Genomic DNA, 21392 nt, shown 5'->3' with positions numbered 1-21392 from the left:
CATGAACATTTAAAAAAAACTTGAGATGCTCAATTAAACATATTACGGATTATTCGGACCGCCCCAAGTTTTGAAAAATGGTCATGAGTGACTCATAGAAATAATTTTCTACTTTTTAGTACAATTAAAGCTTGTATGTTATTCATATTCTTTTCATCAAACTCTTTCATTTGATACCTATATCATGGGAGTGCAAAAAAAAATCAAATCCGCAATATCTGACGTCACATGCAATTTTAGCTCAATCGGTTGAGAATAACCCGAACAAACAAACTCCAATAATCCGGTCATAAATTATTTTTGGAAATATGTTTATACGAACTTTTTTTTGTTTATTTTCAGCTAGAAACACGCACTTAGGAAAAAATATTTCAAACAGAAGTGGTTTATTCTTTTAAAAGGAACTGACTTATATTGCTCATTTACGAACTCAAACTCATTTTTACGCCCTAAGCACGATATAAAAATTTCAATTTTTGTTTTTGACTACGCACCCAATGGCTTCCAAAATTTTTTTCATATCATCAATATTTTTAAGCGTTACAAACTTCGGACTAAAATTGGTATACCTTGATATCCGAGTATATTTCTATATACAGGGTATAATAATTAATTGAAAGTTGATATCGTGTACATGAGATCATCTTATTTCTATCAATCACATTTAATATCTAATAACTAACTTTTTTTTTTATTAATATTTATTTTTCATCTTATTTAATAATTATAAATATTATAATTTTCAAATAACACCATACACAATGCCTTTATTAACGTACGAAAATACCTTGGCCTAATATGTTATTGTTTTATTAGATTATCATTCGCAGTTTCATCATTTTTCCTGCTAATTGAAGGGCCTTTCATTAAGAATGATAGGATTTTAGACTTTATTTGAACAATTTGTGGATGAGATAAAATTTATTTTTGATTGAAAAAATATTTCATGTCACTCGATTAAACTTTCGTGTTTTGTTTGATTATAGCCATTTTCTTCATTGTCTGATAACCGAAAATGGAATCGGGCTCATTTTAAAGCCAAGCATACCTAAAAAGTTATAGGAAAATGATAACGATTCATGAAATATTTCGGCGATCTCATGGTCTTTGTTAGAAAGTAACAATAGAAAATTAGTATGTTTTTTAATTTTTTTATTTGGAAAGTTTAGGTAAGAAATATTGAATTTTCATGTAACTTTACTATTGAAAATAATTTTTCTAAACTATAAATTCAAATAAAGAAATGATAAAATAACATGCAGAATGATAAATGATTTGTCTCTTGCTTTCACTATATTATAACGTTATTTTCCATAGAAACAAGTCGAAAAATGTGAATTTAGCATAGGATTCCGATTGGCTTTCACCCTCAACGAGTGTTAATACGTCACAACCAATAACAAGTCGTTTTGTGAGTCTACAGTTTCCATCTACCTGAGATTAAATTTCCATAAAATGTTTCATGAATACTTCATCAATTCTTATGATTTCCCATACACAATTTGTTTAAAGTTCTACCATTCTTAATGGAAAACCCCTTATATTCTAAGTCTTATTGACTTTTCATTACATAAATAATTACAATTATTGTTTTGTTTAAAGAAAAAATATCGATAATTTATTGATGCAATAATCGATGTGTAAGAATATCCCTCATTAAAAGTACATTACAGCTTATGAGTAAGATTTGCAAATCCTTCTTATAAAACCAAGGTAGAAAAGGTCATGTATATTTATTTTTTTAAAGCTACTGTGACTAGAAACTTATGGAGTCGGAAGACACCTATACTCAAATTTGGCTAGTATCATCAAATTTCTAAGCGTTACAAAATATACTATTATACTAAAATTTTTTGAAATCAATTTCTTTTTTCAAGCTGGCATAACCAGCTTTTCGTCCAAGTGGGGCCCAAATTTTGGTTTAGAGTGGAGTAAATCAGAAATGTTTAGCCTAAAAATTGCGTTAACAGTATTTATAACTGACTTAAGCACATACTTATGCCAGAAATGGCAAATGCTGCCGGACACAAGCATCAATAAATATCCGGGAGTGCCATTTGCGAAGTTGCAAGTTGCTCTTCAAAGAGGATATCTTAGAAAAAGCCAATCTTAGATGGGGGGAGGAACGTACTTGTGGTACTACAAGACAGATATGGTCTGAGTACAATCGAAGGCGTTCCGAAGATCTTACTGGTTGAGCGGCAGGCATGCTTAACGCCTGGGCCTGGCAGTGTATCACGACTACTGCAGGAGCTGTCACAGTGGTGATTAGGAAGAGACAATGTCTCATCTTCTTTGTCACTGCCCAGCTCTTGTCATGAGGAGATGGACTTACTTGAGCCAGCCTTTCTTTGACAATTTCTCCGACCTGGAGTCCGTCGACGTCAAAGCTCTCCTGCTGTTGTAAAACAGCTTCAAATGGTTCATGTAGTAGTGGCCGGGGATGGGCCAACCCTTTTTCGGTATCACAACGGACCATATAGTCTAAGTGTGTCCCACCCCAGGATAGCCACTCTTACCTAACCTAACCTAAGCGCATACTTAAGCAACTAAATCAGTGGTAAGCTCAGGTCTAGCGAAGGGCAACTGCCCTGACCACTTTCCATCGTATGACGAATCATTCCTAATTTTAATAACATATACAACCTAATAGGTTTATGGCAATCGACTAATTAGGAATCATATGTTATTAAAATTAGGAATAATTCGCCATACGATGGAAAATAGTCAGGGCAGTTGTCATCCCCTAGATCTGGACTGACCAGATTAATAGGAAAATTTTTCAGAAATACTAAAGAAAAAATAATTCGTAGACATTTTTAAATAACTTCTTGTTTAATGACAGTTTTCATAACCTTACTCATACAAATAATAAAACAATAATAAAAATTAGAAATATAATAAAATTCCAAATACCATGTGTGTTTGTACCATCTAGGCATATACATATCTGTAATATGACTACATCCGTTTAGTAATGCATCTAAGCGAGAGGTTTTATATACATGTATTGTAAGACTACAGATACGATACGACAGATCTTCTGTTGTATGCATGCAGAGAGTGGGAGTTTTGTGCATACAAATATTAACAAATAAAACTCCCACTATCCAAGCGTCTTCCAACTAATGTTAAATACATGTATATAATACCTCTCGCTTAGATGCATTACTAAACGGATGTATTCTGTCATACTACAGATATGTATATGCCTAGATGGTACAAACACACATGGTATACAAAGCAAGTATACAATAATACATACAAAACAAGTACCTAGCTAGTAATAATTATGATTATTATTTATCGATTGATCGTATTTTTTATCAATATTGACAGATAAATGATGATATTAAATAATATATGGTCAACAAAATGGTTTTTAATATATTTTACTTCTTGACATTTAACATAACTTTACCGTGAGATATTTCATGTTGATTTGTTTTTATTATATTTTATTTCAAAAATATTTTTCAATACAACAACTACTGTTTAGTAAAGACATTTATCACAATTTTAATCAGGTTTGTATTTATTCGTAAATGCTGTTCAGTTTTTTATTTTTTTTATTTTAACATAATTAATAATTGTGAGGATGATTAACCTTCAAGAGAATAAATATCATCAAAAGAAGTGTATAATTTGTAATTTATAATTACAAATTTTTTAGAATTAATACCATTTCTGTGAATATAAAGCATTGAACGATAAATGCATGAAGAATAAATCTGTTTTGAGTCCACCTCTGGGTCTTACAAATGATGCGATGGCACAATATTTTATAGGATAATACAAGTTGAAGTAAAAAATATAATTACTGTCCAGATTAGTTATTATTTAAAATATAAATTGTTTTAATTATTTATGTGAAAAACATTTTATTTGTGACATTATGATGTTATGTAATTCACTAGAAGCTTGTTATTGGCTACATTCACAAACCCTTTCAGTAGTGTTCAAAAACGTTACGAACATTGTGAACGTCCCCAATAGAAAAAACAAGTAAAAACGAACTATTGACTGAGTTAAATGTTGAAAAACCATGTATAGACAGTGTTCATGACGCAATCGTTTGTTTTTGAACATCACGTAAGTAAAGAAAGTTATCCACTCTTAGTTAGGCACACACGCATAACTGATATTCTCATATAATAAATACATACTATAAAACTTACACCGAATTTGTGCCCTCGTGGGTAAACAATGATGTTTACGAAAAAATATTTCACACAAAAGTTGTATAATTTTTTATAAGGAACATTTTTTGCATTTAAACTTTTCCTCTATCTGTTGCGAACTCAAGATCCAATTGTCGTCCTTTTGTCGTTTTACGTCCCAAGCTCGCTATAAATATTTCAGCTTGATTGGACAACTGAAAATGGACTAATTAGGTGATTATATGACCACCTACCTATTCGTTGTGTGCGTAGTCATGGTAGGGACAATAAAATCGATGCTAGCGCGTCCAGTGAAACATTTTAATGATAAAGGAGGCTGTTATGATAATATACACTTCTTTACATGTTAATCTTATAGAAAATGTCAAATTAAAATTATTGAAAAACACTAAATAATTAAACTTAATGCATTAAAAATTGTGAAAATTAGAAATCAAATTGTTCAAATATTATTTTTCAAATGTAAATTATCATAATTATTTATTTAAAATTGTGAGACAATAATATTAAATTTTTAATGTAAGTGATAAATGCAATCCATACAATTATGTATGCATCCATACAATTCTATAATTAAAGTAGTGTATCGTCACCATGGAAACGCCTCCTATAAAATTCACGCACGGTGCGAATAGCAAAATTTTGTTTGTAGCATCAATATTTTTAAGCGTTACAAACTTGGGACTAAACTTAGTTTACCTTGATGTATTTCATATTACATGGTATAAAATATGGCGGATACTTATTAGAAATAAATGATATTTATGATTTCTAAAATAGGATAAAACCTTCGATAGAGAAAAATCAATTGATTTACACATGATGACGTCAGCAAGTATAAAAAAATCTTTTTTTAAATGAATAAAACTTATTATTCCCGAAATTTAATAGAACAAGATACTTGTCTTAATTAAAATTTTTTGGAGTTCGCATTCACTGAGAGTAAAATTTAGAAAAATAACGTACATTTTTGGTTTTTTCAAATTGGATAATACCTACTTGATGTCTGAACATGCATTTTTCCAGACTATACTTTGATGTCGGGAGCTTTTCAAAAATCAAACGTTTTTCATAGATCAGAATAATGTTTCTAAAAAGAACAAAATTTTTTACGTAGGTTGAGTATTATAACACCAGATCCGCTTTATGTTGCAATCAAATTTTACAATGTGGGTAGGATTTTATATAAACAAACACAACTTAATAAACAAAGATAACTATAGACAGTTTACATTGAAATTCATATATTTTTAAATATTTTTTATGCTATTTTAAAATAACATAATATTTTTAAAAAAATGATTTCATTTTTTATTAAAATTCTGATGACTAATATAGGGCTTAACAATATCTAATTTTTATAAATTTCAATAAGTATTGACTTATTAATGAAATATTATTGTAAAGTCGAAAGCGTCACAGGACTTTTCGTGTCAGATTTTAGTCAGGAATTTATGGTTTTGATTATATTATCATTTATATGGTCCGGTGATTTAGGGATATTGAAATCCTGTTTAGTTTATTCTGTAAACAGAAAAATGTATCCAGTTGTTGTGACGTCACTAATCCTTCCGCCATACTTAATCTGTACCCATGCAGACTACACAAAGATATTCAACTTAAACGGGAAAATTGACAAAATTTTTATTTAGAAGATTATTTTTGAAATTTTTTTTTCAATCAATGGAGATTTCATTAATCGTTCAGGGGACGGAGAAAATTTTAATAAACGAAGTCTCCGATCCAAAAACGGATAGCCCTGGAGCCCGTGGCAGTAAAACTGCTGTCAGATCAAGATATTTCGAAAGTAGAACTGAAAATGAACAAATTATTAAAAGTGTAATTCCTCAATAAGGGTAACATTTTATTGGCTTTATATATTAAAAATCGGTGTGACATCGATTAGAGCTGTGACACCAAGTTTTCCTCAAATTAGATAAACTTTGCAATAAAACGGTCTCTTACAAATTAATTTGCATAAAAGTGCAAAATACTTGTAATTATTAAAAATTTAAAAATTTATAAAAAATATTTCTGCCAGGATAAACCCTGGCACACCTAGTCTGTATTGTTCAAATCGTTAAATAGCATTGATTCATGTGCGAAATTTCGAAATCCGTATAAGTGCAAGGTTGCTGTCACGGGTTCCCCGCTTAGGAGAGGTGGCAACCCCAGAAAACAGTCAGTTTGATCAGAAAGTGTGGCCTTAAATTAAAGCGCGTGAGCGCGCTTCCACGTTCGTAATAGCCAATCGTGTTGAAATAGTCAAAAATAATTAATTGGTTTATAATAGTCAAAAATATAGGTAACAACAGTTGATTTTCTAATAAAATATTTGATCAAAACCACTCGATAATCGAACTTTTTGATAACAAAATTTTAGCCTAAAAAAGTTTAAAACATCGAAATCTCGGAAAAAGCGAGGTAAGTTGAAAAAATGCATAACAATGTCTGATAAAACCACATAATAATCTTTAATTTTATCAGTGTGAAATTTTCATCAAAATAACGAATTTTTTGAAAACGGCGTAGTTTAGGAAAAAATGTCAAAGGACAAAAAGTATCCCATTTAAGAACAGTTCAAAATATGAGATCCAACAGTTTTTTCCCTATTTTCATGATTTGCCAACTCGATTAGGTAACACGAACTTGTTAGCGCGATCTCGCGCGTCAATTGAAAGACCACTCTTTCTGACCAAACTAAAATTTACTTTTTGTATAACCCTAATTTTAAATTTGTTTTTAAACCATTCTTCGATAGTGAGAGTTATTATATTGGAACCATCTTACTTAAATAAATGTCCTTTGGTAAATAAATAAATTCACTACTGTAGGCGTTATTAAATATACAAGAACATTACATTTTTGGTCATCTGTTAGGGTGTAGTGGTTTTTTTTTTTTTTTTTGAAACATTTTATTTTTTGCTTCATAATAATCAATGTTGCTTGCAAACGCCAGCAGTCATAATATTTTTATTTATCAAGAGAAGCGTGTGTAGGTTTCACCGTTATATTATTCACAATAACAGTTAATATCAATAATGAATTTATTATAAATAATTAAATATTATAAAATATTTGAAAATTATTAATTAAAAAACATTAACTTTTGTTTTTAATTAATAAACTATAAAAGGTGTTTGAAATTTTTCTACATCTAAGAGAGGACTTAGCTGCATGATTAGATAGGAAAATGGCATTCTGTGAAATTTTTTCTAACCCACCCTAAAATGTTCTTGGGATCGTTCTTATCTAAAGCTCTCAGCTACACAAAAAATTTTAACGTTTAGTAGTTTTTGAGCTACAGGTCATCGCAAAGCTACGAATATATTCTAGTTTTAGTATATGACTAGGAAACTGGTTTTCTGTGAAACTTTTTCAATTTGCCTCCAAAATGTTCTTCGGATCGTGCTGATCAAAAACTCACGACCACAAAACTTATTAATGAGTAGTTTTCGAGCTACAGGCGATCAAAGCTACACATACATTATAGTTATATAGACCGTAGGTCGAAAACTATCAGTTAAAAAATTTGTATGTACGCGAGAGCTTTTGATCAGAATGATTTAAGGAACATTTTGGGTTAGAAAAAGTTTCACAGAAAGCCATTTTTCTATCTAATTATGGGGGGGGGGGGGGTTTTAATTGACAATTTTTCTCTATCTTTATTTGATTTTTGCTTTGCCTACAGTTGGGCTTGATTAGCTTTGGCAACATTAAGCCCTTATTTTAAAAATGTCGCCATTTTGAACCTCAAATAAAGAATAACGTACAAAAATCCTTGTTTTAAAAATTTAGAAAATTTAGAATGTTTGTTGAAAATCGAATATTCCAACCATTTTTTTTTCTGCTGTCACCAGATTTTTCAATCACAGATATCAAAATGTTTATCTTTTACAAGAAAAATCTTCAAGATTCACTTATTTAAAAGTGATTAAAACAAATCTAACCTGAACAAATCTGTATTAATTTTGTTGCCAACAAGTGTGGATGATCCTAACATCTTCTAGAGGCGAATTAATTTACGAAGCTTTAATCATGAGCGATAGTGAATTGAATACATTTCAACCTTCTATGAAATTTTGCCCAAATTGATGGGACAATGACAATTGCTATTTCCTTAACCATAAAACATGAATAAACAAGACAATTATTTAATAAAACATTATTGTTATTAATTAATAGGCATTTAAATACGAAAATTTTATTGTAGTTTTTATTCTTTCCTCGATTTTTTTGTTGTTAATTTCAAGGATACACTTACGAAGTATATATTATTTATTAGCAATTATCATCTTAAGTAATAAATTAAATCATCTTTATGCGAACAAATAAAATAATTCATTAGCGTATATATTAGCGTTGCATCATAGCATTACGTAAAAATTAATTTTGGAACAAAAAAAAATATTCGGAAAATTTTTTTTGTTTATGACTATTTAAAATATTAAATAATATAGTTTGACGAAAAAATTCATAAAGAAAATATTAGTGGGATATTTAAATTCGTATTCGCTCTGTGCGTGAGTTTCGTTTCCATGACAACGATACACTACTTTAATTATAGAATTGTATGGATGCATATATAATTGTATGGATTGCATTGAAAACTTACATTTAAAATTTAATATTCTTGTTTCACAAATTTAAATAAATAATTATGATAATTTACATTTGAAAATAATAGTATTTGTACAATTTGATTTCTTATTTTCACAATTTTTAATGCATTAAGTTTAATTAATTAGTGTTTTTCAATCATTTTAATTTGACAGTTTCTATAATATTAACATGTAAAGAATTGCAAATTAGTCATAACAGCCCCCTTTATCTCCAAAATTTTTCACTTAAAGCGCTGGCATCGATTTTATTATCCCTACCATGACTACGCACACAACGAATATGTGATTGGTTAACATTCCAATATGGCAGAAACTTTAGTTACTTAATATGTTTGCTTATCATGTTTTAAGAACCCGCTCCAAAGGACAGGACACTCTACTTGGAAATTTAAAAACATTCTGAGTGACCTCATCATTTTTATACCATGCATTTATGTAATATGCAAGATATACTAAGTTTAGTTCCAAGTTTGTAACGCTTAAAAATATTGATGCTTTGAAGAAAATTTTGGTATAGATGTTTATAAAATCACCTAATTAGTCCATTTTCGGTTGTCTGTCCGTCTTACCGTCTGTCTGTCAACACGATAACTCAAAAACGAACAAAGATATCAAGCTGAAATTTTTACATCGTACTCAGGATGTAAAAAGTGAGGTCGAGTTCGTAAATGAGCAACATAGGTGAATTGGGTCTTAGTTCCGTAGGACCCATCTTGTAAACCGTTAGAGATAGAACAAAAGTTTAAATGTAAAAAATATTTCTTATAAAAAAATTACCAACTTTTGTTTGAAAATTTTTTTCGTAAACATTACTGTTTACCCGTGAGGGCGAAAATTAGGCGTAAATTGTATATTATGTATTATATGGGGATATCAGTTATGTAAGTGTGTCATGTATGTATGTGTAATGTGATAGAGTCATAGATAAAATAATAGTATCTACTATTAAATATCTGTGGATAGAGTAATCAACAGTGTCTATGCATGGTATTTCAACAATTAACTCAGTCAATTGTTTGTTTTCACTTGTTTATTGTACAAAATAGTAAAACAACGAAAAGAAAAATTAATTTTGGTCAATATTCGCAATTTTCGAAGCTCTATTTTTTATTAATCGAAACAAAAGAATTCATCTGCTGATCTCTTAGTGGCGCCTATCAAAATATTTTTTTATTAACCAAATACTTTCTTTAATATATTTATTTAACTCTCACTTAATTAAAAGTAAAAATTTTCAAAAGTGACATTTTACTGTTACATAAGTTCTTTTTAATATTAAAATATGTATAATTATCTTGAATGTTCCATGTATCGAAAAAAGTGTCTAAAAAGTGAGTAAATTAAAATGACACTGGTGTACAGAAAAACCAATTAAAAAGAGTAAGATAAAAATCGAAACAAGTTGTTAGAAAAGGATAGAGGAGTTTACATTAAACACAAAAGTCATAATCGTAAGATTAATATCAAAACGAGCTATTAGAAGGATAGCGAAGTAGTCCCTCTCTCTCAGGAGCACCATTGTGGAGATTCACTGAATCTTAATTTTAGGTTTTTTGGTGGACACTTTTTGAGTTTAACATACATCATACTCGGAAGGATTTATGTTGATATCGGGAATCGAAAGAAACTACACAATTTCTGGAGTCTTCCGATTAAATCTAGAGGGGTCACTACCCTAGAAATTTCATACGCTTGTTATTTATCCTAAGAAAAGGAGCCATCGTATTATATTACAGGAAAATCACCATAGTAGTGACATATGTTTCTGAAAAAAGTTGTAAACTTTTTAATATAACATATAGTAAAATAAAATAATAAAAAATGCCTTTATAAAAGGCAATCGCACAGAATGTTCTCAGTCGGTCTCCCATGCAATTACTGACTATAAACAATGTTACTTAACTTCAGCGAACGTGGTATGCATGATAATTCCGAGATGACGGACCAAAGCATGGTGATCGCGAAAAATGAATTTTTATTCCGTACTTAAGAACTATTATAATTCTATCGCTCAACGCGGCTAAAGAAGTTTTCACTTCAAAAAAAAAAAAAAAAAAAACAATAAAGCGGTTGTTTTTGGTACGAAATATTGCTGCTGACTTCGATTTTACAAAACGTAATTTTGCAACGCATGCAATTTTGTATTGAAAATGATAAGAACCGTAGATTTTTTAACGTGTTACCTGTTTTGTAATTTACATAAATTCATCTGGCATTATTTACAATCCAATAAAAACTTTAAGGAATCAAAATGTTTACAATATTTTAACTAGTGGGATGAAACGTTACAATACCACTCATCGTGAATCGTGTAGATGGATATTAGAAATAACAAGAAGTGGTCTACCTTTGTAGGTTGTTTGAAAATGTACTTGAAATGAACTCAACAAACACATCGTTAACAAAATAGCCATAAAATGATTCCGTATGTAAATTCTATTCAAATAATCATCAATTTATTATTATTGATCATAATCAATTTGGAAATTGTTCAGAAAACAACTTTAACAGCGTTTAAAAACACCCACGATCTCTAAATAACTAGCTATAGTTGGTAGTTAACAGAAATTCACATTAGTTTAGGTGATTAATCTTTTAATTATATAATAAATGTTAATGGAGTTGATTTTCCTAACTAAATTTTTATCTTAATTACTTGTCTATGCCTCTTAATTGCCTCTGCGTTGAATATTGTTTTAATTACTAAACAGGGGGTCTGTAAATATCAAGATCTATTGCAAATTGAACAGCGACTCCAAAAAAATAACGCCATGTTTTGTACTATCGATGATATTCAAACTAACACAATTAACGAAAACTATTGTTTTCCTATGTGGTCAACAAAATTACTAAACACCTTGCTCTATTCTACTGGACACATACCCAGGGCCCCTCGATCGACGGGGACCCCAACCTGCCTTCAAATCATTCTTGCTGTCGCCGTTGTTCCGTTATACGCAATAATTAAACGATTAAATGACAAAATAGGTAATTGATTTGAAATGCGGTTTTTGGAAGTTTCGAGCCCCAAACTTATGAAGCTTGGTATTATGTTTCTTTTACTACGGTCTTTTTATACCATGTATATATGAAATATACATAGTATATTAAGTTTAGTCCCAAGTTTGTAACGCTTAAAGATACTGATGCTACGAAAAAAATTTTGGTATAGGTAAATCGATCCGAAATATCGTTTTTTTCAAAAATTACTCGGCCAATCGCCAAATAAACTTGATTTTTGAATTTCTTGGGTCAAAATTACCTTATAAACTGAGTTTTATCAAATTCCGAAACAAATAATTTTTTACGATTTTTTCGAATTTTTCTAAGGGGTACCCCTTGAAAAAATTGCAAAAAATCGATACAAATTTATCGTCTCCAATTTCTATAAAACTCTGTATATAAGGTAATTTTGACCCAAAAAATACAAAAATCGGTTTCATTTAACGATTGGGCGAATAATTATCGAGATAATACCGGAAATCGATCCGAAATATCGTTTTTTTCAAAAATTACTCGGCCAATCGCCAAATAAACTTGATTTTTGAATTTCTTGGGTCAAAATTACCTTATAAACTGAGTTTTATCAAATTCCGAAACAAATAATTTTTTACGATTTTTTCAAATTTTTCTAAGGGGTACCCCTTGAAAAAATTGCAAAAAATCGATACAAATTTATCGTCTCCAATTTCGATAAAACTCTGTATATAAGGTAATTTTGACCCAAAAAATACAAAAATCGGTTTCATTTAACGATTGGGCGAATAATTATCGAGATAATACCGGAAATCGATCCGAAATATCGTTTTTTTCAAAAATTACTCGGCCAATCGCCAAATAAACTTGATTTTTGAATTTCAAGGGTCAAAATTACCTTATAAACTGAGTTTCATCAAATTCCGAAACAAATAATTTTTTACGATTTTTTCAAATTTTTCTAAGGGGTACCCCTTGAAAAAATTGCAAAAAATCGATACAAATTTATCGTCTCCAATTTCGATAAAACTCTGTATATAAGGTAATTTTGACCCAAAAAATACAAAAATCGGTTTCATTTAACGATTGGGCGAATAATTATCGAGATAATACCGGAAATCGATCCGAAATATCGTTTTTTTCAAAAATTACTCGGCCAATCGCCAAATAAACTTGATTTTTGAATTTCAAGGGTCAAAATTACCTTATAAACTGAGTTTCATCAAATTCCGAAACAAATAATTTTTTACGATTTTTTCAAATTTTTCTAAGGGGTACCCCTTGAAAAAATTGCAAAAAATCGATACAAATTTATCGTCTCCAATTTCGATAAAACTCTGTATATAAGGTAATTTTGACCCAAAAAATACAAAAATCGGTTTCATTTAACGATTGGGCGAATAATCATCGAGATAATACCGGAAATCGATCCGAAATATCGTTTTTTTCAAAAATTACTCGGCCAATCGCCAAATAAACTTGATTTTTGAATTTCTTGGGTCAAAATTACCTTATAAACTGAGTTTTATCAAATTCCGAAACAAATAATTTTTTAGGATTTTTTCGAATTTTTCTAAGGGGTCATTTGGGTCTTTGCTGCGTAGGACCTATCTTGTAAACCGTTAGAGATAGAACAAAAATTTAAATGTAAAAAATGTTCCTTATAAAATATTTTTTCGTAAACATCACTGTTTACCCGTGAGAGCACAAAATTGTATAGTATATATGTTATGGTTATATCAGTTATAGTATCAGACAGAGTAATCAACACTGTCCATACATGGTATTTCGACAATTAACTCAGTCAATTGTTTGTTTTCTCTTGTATAATTTATTTAGGTTCAATTGAACATTGAACAAAATTTGATTTTTCTACCAAAATATGTTAAATGAGATAAAATGGGGCAATGGCATTTAATAATTATCTTATTAGCATACTATTTTAGTCGAAAAACTTATCCAGGGTAAACTAAATGCTAATATTTTTATCAATTTGTTTATACACTCTGCTACAAAAAGTGAGTATTTATGCAGTATGTCGCAGTAATGACGTGACCATTGACATAAAAAATACAATCAGTTTTCGAGTAGCTGTCAAGTGAAATTTTACAAAGAAAAATTAGCTTCGGGATTCTTGTGAGGCAAGAGCCTTAAAAAGGATTAAGACGGTCCTGTTGCTATTGCCTTAGGTAAGTCCACTGCTGTGGTTTATTAGTTTGCACTTTATTCATAGTTCCGTTCCCACCAAAAAGTAAAATAAACGCATACAATAATCTTACAAAATTGGACTAAAAAAAAGAACCATAATTTCAAATTTTATATTATATATGGATGAAAATTTTTGGACATTGACGTAATTTCTCAGAAGCTATTCTAAGATTTAAACTAAAGTAGCCTTCAAATTGCCATAATTTTTTATATATTTTTAATCAACGAAATAAATCCATGTCTACAATGTTCGTTTATTTTTTAAACTTTATAATATAATTAGTAAAAAATTGATTTCGATTTTAATGAAATTATTGTAAGAGGAAAATTGAGCCCAAAAATTGTAACATTGGCCGATTTGACAACAAACGAAAGTGGAAATAATTTGTAATAACTTCATTCAAAACCTATTATTAATCCCCAAAACGAAAAGAAGGTTGTTATAAGTTTGACCGCTAAGTTTGTTTATCTGTCTGTGACATCGTAGCTCATAAACGGATGAACCGATTTCCATTTTTTTAAAGGTAATTTAATGAAAAGTGTTCATAGTTTGCAGAAATTCGGTTCAGTTTGAGAAAGATACAAGGAAAAACGACATTTTTCTGGTTTTTTTTTTTTAAATTTTGTAAATTTCACTTGTTATTCTTCTGGTCTTCATTTGAAGGATTCGAGATAAGTTAAATTAATAACTAAATGAACGTCCGAGGGAATAAATGATTCCACCATCCAATTTAATTTTTGGATCTAATCCATGTAGGGCCACAGACGGACAAAAATTAGGATTTTAAAATTAAACCACATTTTCTCTTCAAATTCTTAAAAAATTTATTAAAAATATATAGATACAAAATAACAAAAACAAAAAATAGTAAATTCTATTAAAAAAAATAAAAATAAATAAAAATCTTAATTCGAAAAATTCTTTTAATTAATTCTTTAGATTGTTTTTTTTGGTAATTTTTTTACATACTATAAAGGTACGAGCCCATTCAAAAAAATTGTACCGTTTCATGATTTAAAAAAATATTTGTATGAATTGTCGAATTTGATAAAGTTTGTTTAGAATTACAGTTTAAAAAACATGCATTATTGCACTAAAAAGAAGTTAATAATTTTAATTGTAATGTAATATCCAAAGCGTGGGATGGTCTCTACATTGATTCTTTAAATTAGCTGATTTAAAAGATATAGTCTATATTATAGACTTGTACTTTTGAATTGCACATTACAATTAAAATTATTATCCAATTTTAAGTGCAATAAAACGTGTTTTTTTAGTTTTTTAAACTATAATTTGTTAGACTCACCCTCCCCTGAGTAGTCGATTTTTCGACACGAAGTTATTACAACCAAATAAAAAACTGTACTAATTTTCAAACATGCAATTTAATTGTATTAAAAATTGCCAATTTTATTGTATTAATAAACGTACTAAAAATGACATTTTATGTGACTAAAGTCACCAACCTAATCCTTCTTATCCGGTCAAATTAAATAAAAAAAATGAGTGAAGGTACAAAAATTCGCACCCGGGTGAAATTTGGTAGGATTGTTCAAGACACAAGGTCACAAAAACATTTGTTTTTTAAAGATGTTTTGCAAAACGGCCACTTTTATTATAAAATTAGCTAAATGTTTTTCCACATCTTGGATCGGTGAGGACTTTTTAGATTTCATTGATGGTGGTGTTTTGATCAATCCTACCAAATTTTAGTCGTTTGCGAATTTTTGTACCTTTGGATGTTTAAATTGACCGGTTAACATAACTTAAAATTTTTCGTAACTCTTTTTTATAATATCATTACGATACGGAAATGGTTTTTTTTTTTGAAAAAGGTTTTTTTAGGAAAAAATTTTATGGTAATTAATTTGATATTCTAAAATTTTTATCACATTTGACTGAAAATGGCGGCGAATCAGGATTATTATTCAACTGTACACATAATTTATACCCCATGATAAAAATTCCATTTAATTGTCTTATAGCTTGTGTGGCACCATTTTCCGTTTCCATTTCTACGAAACCATATTTTCGTGATGTACCGTCACGATGTCGAGCTATTTTTAACCACAATACATTACCATATGATCTAAATAATTCACACATTGACATTTCATCAATTTTCGGACTAAAATTCCGTACGTATAAATTTTTACCCTCCGTCATCTGTCCACCAAATGGTACAAATTGCCCATTTTGATTATTATTGTAAAACGGTACAATTGATAACGTTGTATCATTTAGTGAAGCGTAACTCTGATCTGTTGTATCCATTAATTCTGGCAAGTTATATACTGAAGATGGTTTTCCCTTTGTATTTTGTGTCATTTTAATTTCCAATGGTTTTTTAAATCCTGGAGGTATTGTCCCGTTTAAGGCACGCATAGCTTGCTCTGCATCCTCTAATTTTGCAAAACGTACAAATGCTATGCCTGAAAAAAAGATAGATGTTGAAATAATCGTAATTTTTATACAGAAAAAAGTTTCAAACAATACGATATTTTCTTAAGGAGATTAAGATGATACTTATGCGTCCAGTTCCCATTCGTAAACTTCTAATTGCAAAAAAAGTTTTTTTGTTAATTCAAAGCATTTATTAATATGTTTTCTTTAAAGTATTTCGATACCGAAAAAATGAAAATGATCCCGAAAATTTGAAATTTTGTTAATGAATTAAACATCCTTTCATAAGTCTTTTATGAAAAATTTATATCGATTGTCTGAAAAATTTAGGATAAATTATCTATCAAAGTCAGTGTTTCTACCAAAAAAAGTTTTTATTTTTTTGCACAATTCTTAATTTTGGTCTGATTTTAAAGATTACAACTTGAGGAATATTAATAAAAGCACTTATTGACTAAAAAACCAACATTTATTACAACTCCATCATATACCACCATGTAAAAAGGGCTATTTTTAATTATTAATTTATCGTAACCGTACAGAGAATCGACTTGAAATTTATATAGAAGGCGTATTAAATTTCATTAATTGACACACAAAATTTCAGTTTGTTGGTAACACTTTCGTTTTGGTATCGATAAACCTTAATTAAAATTTTTATGTTGTTTTAATTTTAAGCTTGCAAAAGACAAACTTTGCTTGCAAAAGAAATTAAAAAACTTGTATATTCCCTCTTATCAATTAATTTTTAAGTTTGAATCCAACAATCTTCTAAATAAAATTTATTTTTCGAATTCATTCCATATTCTGGTCAAGTTTATTCTTTTAAACAGAAGGTTAGGTTAAGTTAGGTTACATTGGCTGTCCACGAAAGACACACTTAGGCTTTAGCGCTCATTGTGATACCATGTGTTTTACCACCTTTCCGCTGATAATTTCATTTATCAGCTCTTCAATTTCAGAGGCTGAGTGCACCTCCTTCATGCATATACCATGCCCTACACCAGCTCATCATAACTATTAATTAAATCGGGAATCGAACCCGCTACCCTAAGCATACCGCGGACGGAATTGGTTACGCCTTAACCAACTGAGCTAATAGGGCGACTTAAGTACACAAAATGTCTCATAATTTTGTTTTTTTTCAAATGAAAATGAGCATTTCTTTGAGCTGTAAATTTTGTTTTGTTTTTCAACAATTTTTTTTGAAACTGAGGATTTTGTTTCCAAACGGAAAACAGTTTTTGTCTAAAAACATATTGATTTCAAAGTTAACTCAAGTTAATAGAATCTATCGTGATAACGAAGTCATTTTTTAGTTTAGAATTCGCTATTAAATTTTCAGTCTACTAACTTTTCGTTTTGGGTTATGGGCATCATAAATTGTCATTGATAAAAAATATATTGCAAATCGTTGTGTCATAATTATGTTTAGCTTGACAACTTTTTAATTACCAAAATTACTGTAGGTTTTAAGCGGTTCAGAAAGTTGTTGATAGCCCGGACAAGTTTCAATTTAATGGATATACTTTATTTAAACTTTCTTCATAAGTAATGATAAATAAATCTTACCTTTTGATAAACATTCCGTTTCTGGTACAGAAATCTTTGTATATAAAACTGCTGGTTCATATAATATCCTCGTGTACATTATTTTTCCATAAGGTCTAAATATAGTTTCCAAATCTTCTTTTTTAATTGTTTTTGGTAAATTTTTTATTAATAAATTATTGGCACGTTGTGTGTGTGGTATTTTTGGTAAAGCATGTGCAACTTTTAATACTTTATTATAAATTCGTATACCATTTAAATTATTGATTGCAGCTGAAGCACTTTCTGGCTCATAATATTTTACAAAACCGTAACATAATGATTTTCCATTTGGGCTAGTTACGATTTTTGATGATAATATTGCTCCATACGCTGTAAAAATGTAAATTTTAATATTATTTCACGAAATTTTGTTTAAGATGCCAAATTTAGTTCTAAAATTCACACTGAAACTTAGTTTTGGCCACAAAGCTTGCAAATGCACTACAAAAATTTTTATTTTTCGAAGTAAATATGTTTTTTTATGGTAGCTTTCTTAAATACTATTAAAAATTTGTGAACCTAGTCATAAAATTTTCATAGCGTCTCAAAAAACAATTTTTACGAACATAACTGTAAAATTTTCCATTGAAAATTGGATCACACCTAATTTTAGTTTTGTAAACGTTAATTATTTTTAACGATCTTTTGAAATTTTCGCAACGAAATGTCTTTTGTATCAGAAAAGAAACATTTGAGGCAATATTATAAATCACATCTCTGTACCAGTAATAAGATAAGTTATTTTCTGGTAGGTAATCAATAATTTTTCGATAATAAAATGAAAATACAATTACTTACGTTCAAATAATCGCCTTAAATCATCATCAGTTAGATTCAATGGTAGATAATTAACAATTAAATTTACTAAAGGTTCCATTATTGGCACAGGACAGTTTTTACACCAAAACAAACTTGATACTACTAAACACAAACAAATAATAACAAATATTATGGCCTTTTTGGACACTTCTACTAAACTAAATCAAACAGAGACCGCCAATAAAGATTGCCGACACTAGTTCCAAGTAATAAAACTGAGTATGTATTTTACTAACAAAACGTAAGGACTGAAGAGTAGTAAAGAGGATATAATTTCAATAATCCTTAGTATTAACAAATATATAAATATATAGATAGGCTTTATTTCGTTAAAAAAACGGACAGAAATTTTAGTTTTTAATTATTGAAAAATCTACGTAAATATGTACAGTTAGATTAAAAAAATGTAACAGTTACATAATTGAAATTTTTGCTGTTATTTCCAAATCAATGAACAAAATATTTAATCAATATTTTTTTCCAAAATCTGTGGACTGGATGATAGTACATAAAATTGATTTTTTTTGGACATTATTGTTTTCATAGTCCCGGGGCCCGGAGTATCTCCGGAAAATTTTGTTAGATCTACGTTTTCTGTCATGCAACTCAGAATGTTTTTTATTGTGCGAGAATGGATTCTATTCGAATGGTAAAATAACAAAAAATAATATTCGCCCGATTTATATGAAAGGGGTTGTTTGTTATTCGATAACTTCAAAATAACTATTTAATGCAATTTTGAAGTTGTCGGACAAGTGATATCTCCTTTAATTTAGAGTCGAACAAAACAATTTATGTAATTGATATTAAGATATTTCAATTAAATTTATTTTATTTTTCAATTTATCATCTTTTTATACGCCTTTTGTGAAATATTTTTTTCGATTCTTTGAACGGTTTAGGAGAAATGAACTATCAAAGTCAGTTTTTTTTTCCAAAAAAGGGGCACATTTCTCATAAATCGTAGAGAGAATCGATATAAATTTTGTACAAAAGACGTATAAAAGGATGATTAATTGATAAATAAAATTTGAAATTTTTAATTATTTTTATATCAATTCTTTAAGATATTTCGATACCGTATGTTGAAAATGATACCAAAAAGTTGTAATTTTAACTATAAGCATCTTTTTTATTTGCGTTTTTGAGTTATCGTGTTGACTGACGGGTGGACGGACAGAAAATGGGCTAATCTAGATCTACGACAAATATTTATAAACTTCTCTTTTGTGAAAAATTCATTTTGATTCTCTCTACGATTTAGAAGAAATTAACTATCAAAGTCAAAGTTTTTACCAAAAAAACTTTTTCATTTTTGGGCAAAGTTCTTAATTTTGGTATGATTATAAAGCTTAAAACTTGAGGAGTTTTGATGAAAGTTTTTTTATGTAATTTATTTTAAAAGCACTTATTGAAAAACATTTATTTATTACAACTTCTTCATATACCACCATGTAAAAACAACCGTTTTTAATAATTAATTTATCGCAAACAGTATACAGAGAATTGACTCCAAATTTATACAGAAGGCGTATTAAATTTCATTAATTGACACACAAAATTTCAGTTTTTGGGCAACATTTTCGTTTTTAAATTATCTCCGTAATATAATATTTAAAAAAAGGAATGTTCGGTAAATTTATGATTGGTCGATCAAAAACTCCCAGCCACATTAAAGACAATGCTTCTCTTACAAGAAATTTTGTAAGTAAAAAAGTTGTTCACCTAAGTTACTCCATAGGTGTATTTATCAATGAAAATGAATTCTGATGAGCACCAAGACTATCATTCTGGTGATTATAAATTACAAAGATGATTTCACTAAATAAAATAGTTACGTTGCCCGTGACTTAATGACCTTCACGATTAAATTGTATTGTTTTTTGTTGTTTATTGTATGTATTTATTTTTTTTATTGATTGAGTTGACGATATTGATCATTTTTATGTTTTTAGAAGAAGAAAAATTTTTATATAAATAAATATCATGTTTGATTAGAATCTTTTAATTAATAAATAAAAATATTGTATTAAAATTTGATACAGAAATGTTTCAAAGCATCGGAATTGTATAATAGTGTTAATAAACAAGTGAAAACAAACAATTGAATGAGTTAATTGTTGAAATACCATGTATAGACAGTGTTGATTACTCTGTCACATTGCACATGCATACATGTTACACATACATAACTGATATTCCCATATAATACATACTATACAATTTGCGCTCTAACGGGTAAACAGTGATGTTTACGAAAAAATGTTTCAAACAAAGTTGTTTATTTTTTTATAAAGAACATTTTTTACATTTAAACTTTTGTTCTATCTCTAACAGTTTACAAGATGGGTCCTACGACCCAATTGATCTAAGTTGCTCATTTACGAACTGCACTTCACTTTTTACGTCCTAAGCACCCTATAAAAATTTCAGCTTTTCTTTTCGTTTTTGAGTTTGACAGACGGACAGACGACAGCAGACGCCAGACAGACGACAGACAGACAGACAGACACACAACCGGAAATGAATTAATTAGGTGATTTTATTAGGTAGACTAATTTGGTTACAAACTTGGGACTAAACTTAGTG

The 21392-nt window shown here is 29.1% G+C and overlaps 1 protein-coding gene across 1 annotated transcript; it reads right to left on the bottom strand.

Annotated features, from left to right (window-relative positions):
- Positions 1-2541: 2541 nt before the first annotated feature.
- On the bottom strand, positions 2542-18861 carry LOC123296278 (ELAV-like protein 3). Its single transcript, XM_044877739.1, has 3 exons — positions 18783-18861; positions 15940-16420; positions 2542-2623 (listed from the first exon to the last, which is right to left on the bottom strand). Exons 1-3 carry the CDS (start codon positions 18859-18861, stop codon positions 2542-2544), a joined length of 642 nt encoding a protein of 213 aa, XP_044733674.1.
- Positions 18862-21392: the final 2531 nt, after the last annotated feature.

This window comes from Chrysoperla carnea, chromosome 3 (assembly GCF_905475395.1).
Source record: "Chrysoperla carnea chromosome 3, inChrCarn1.1, whole genome shotgun sequence".
Taxonomy (NCBI): domain Eukaryota; kingdom Metazoa; phylum Arthropoda; class Insecta; order Neuroptera; family Chrysopidae; genus Chrysoperla; species Chrysoperla carnea.
Note: the sequence above shows the minus strand (reverse complement) of the source record. Positions and strands in the feature narration are given on the sequence as shown.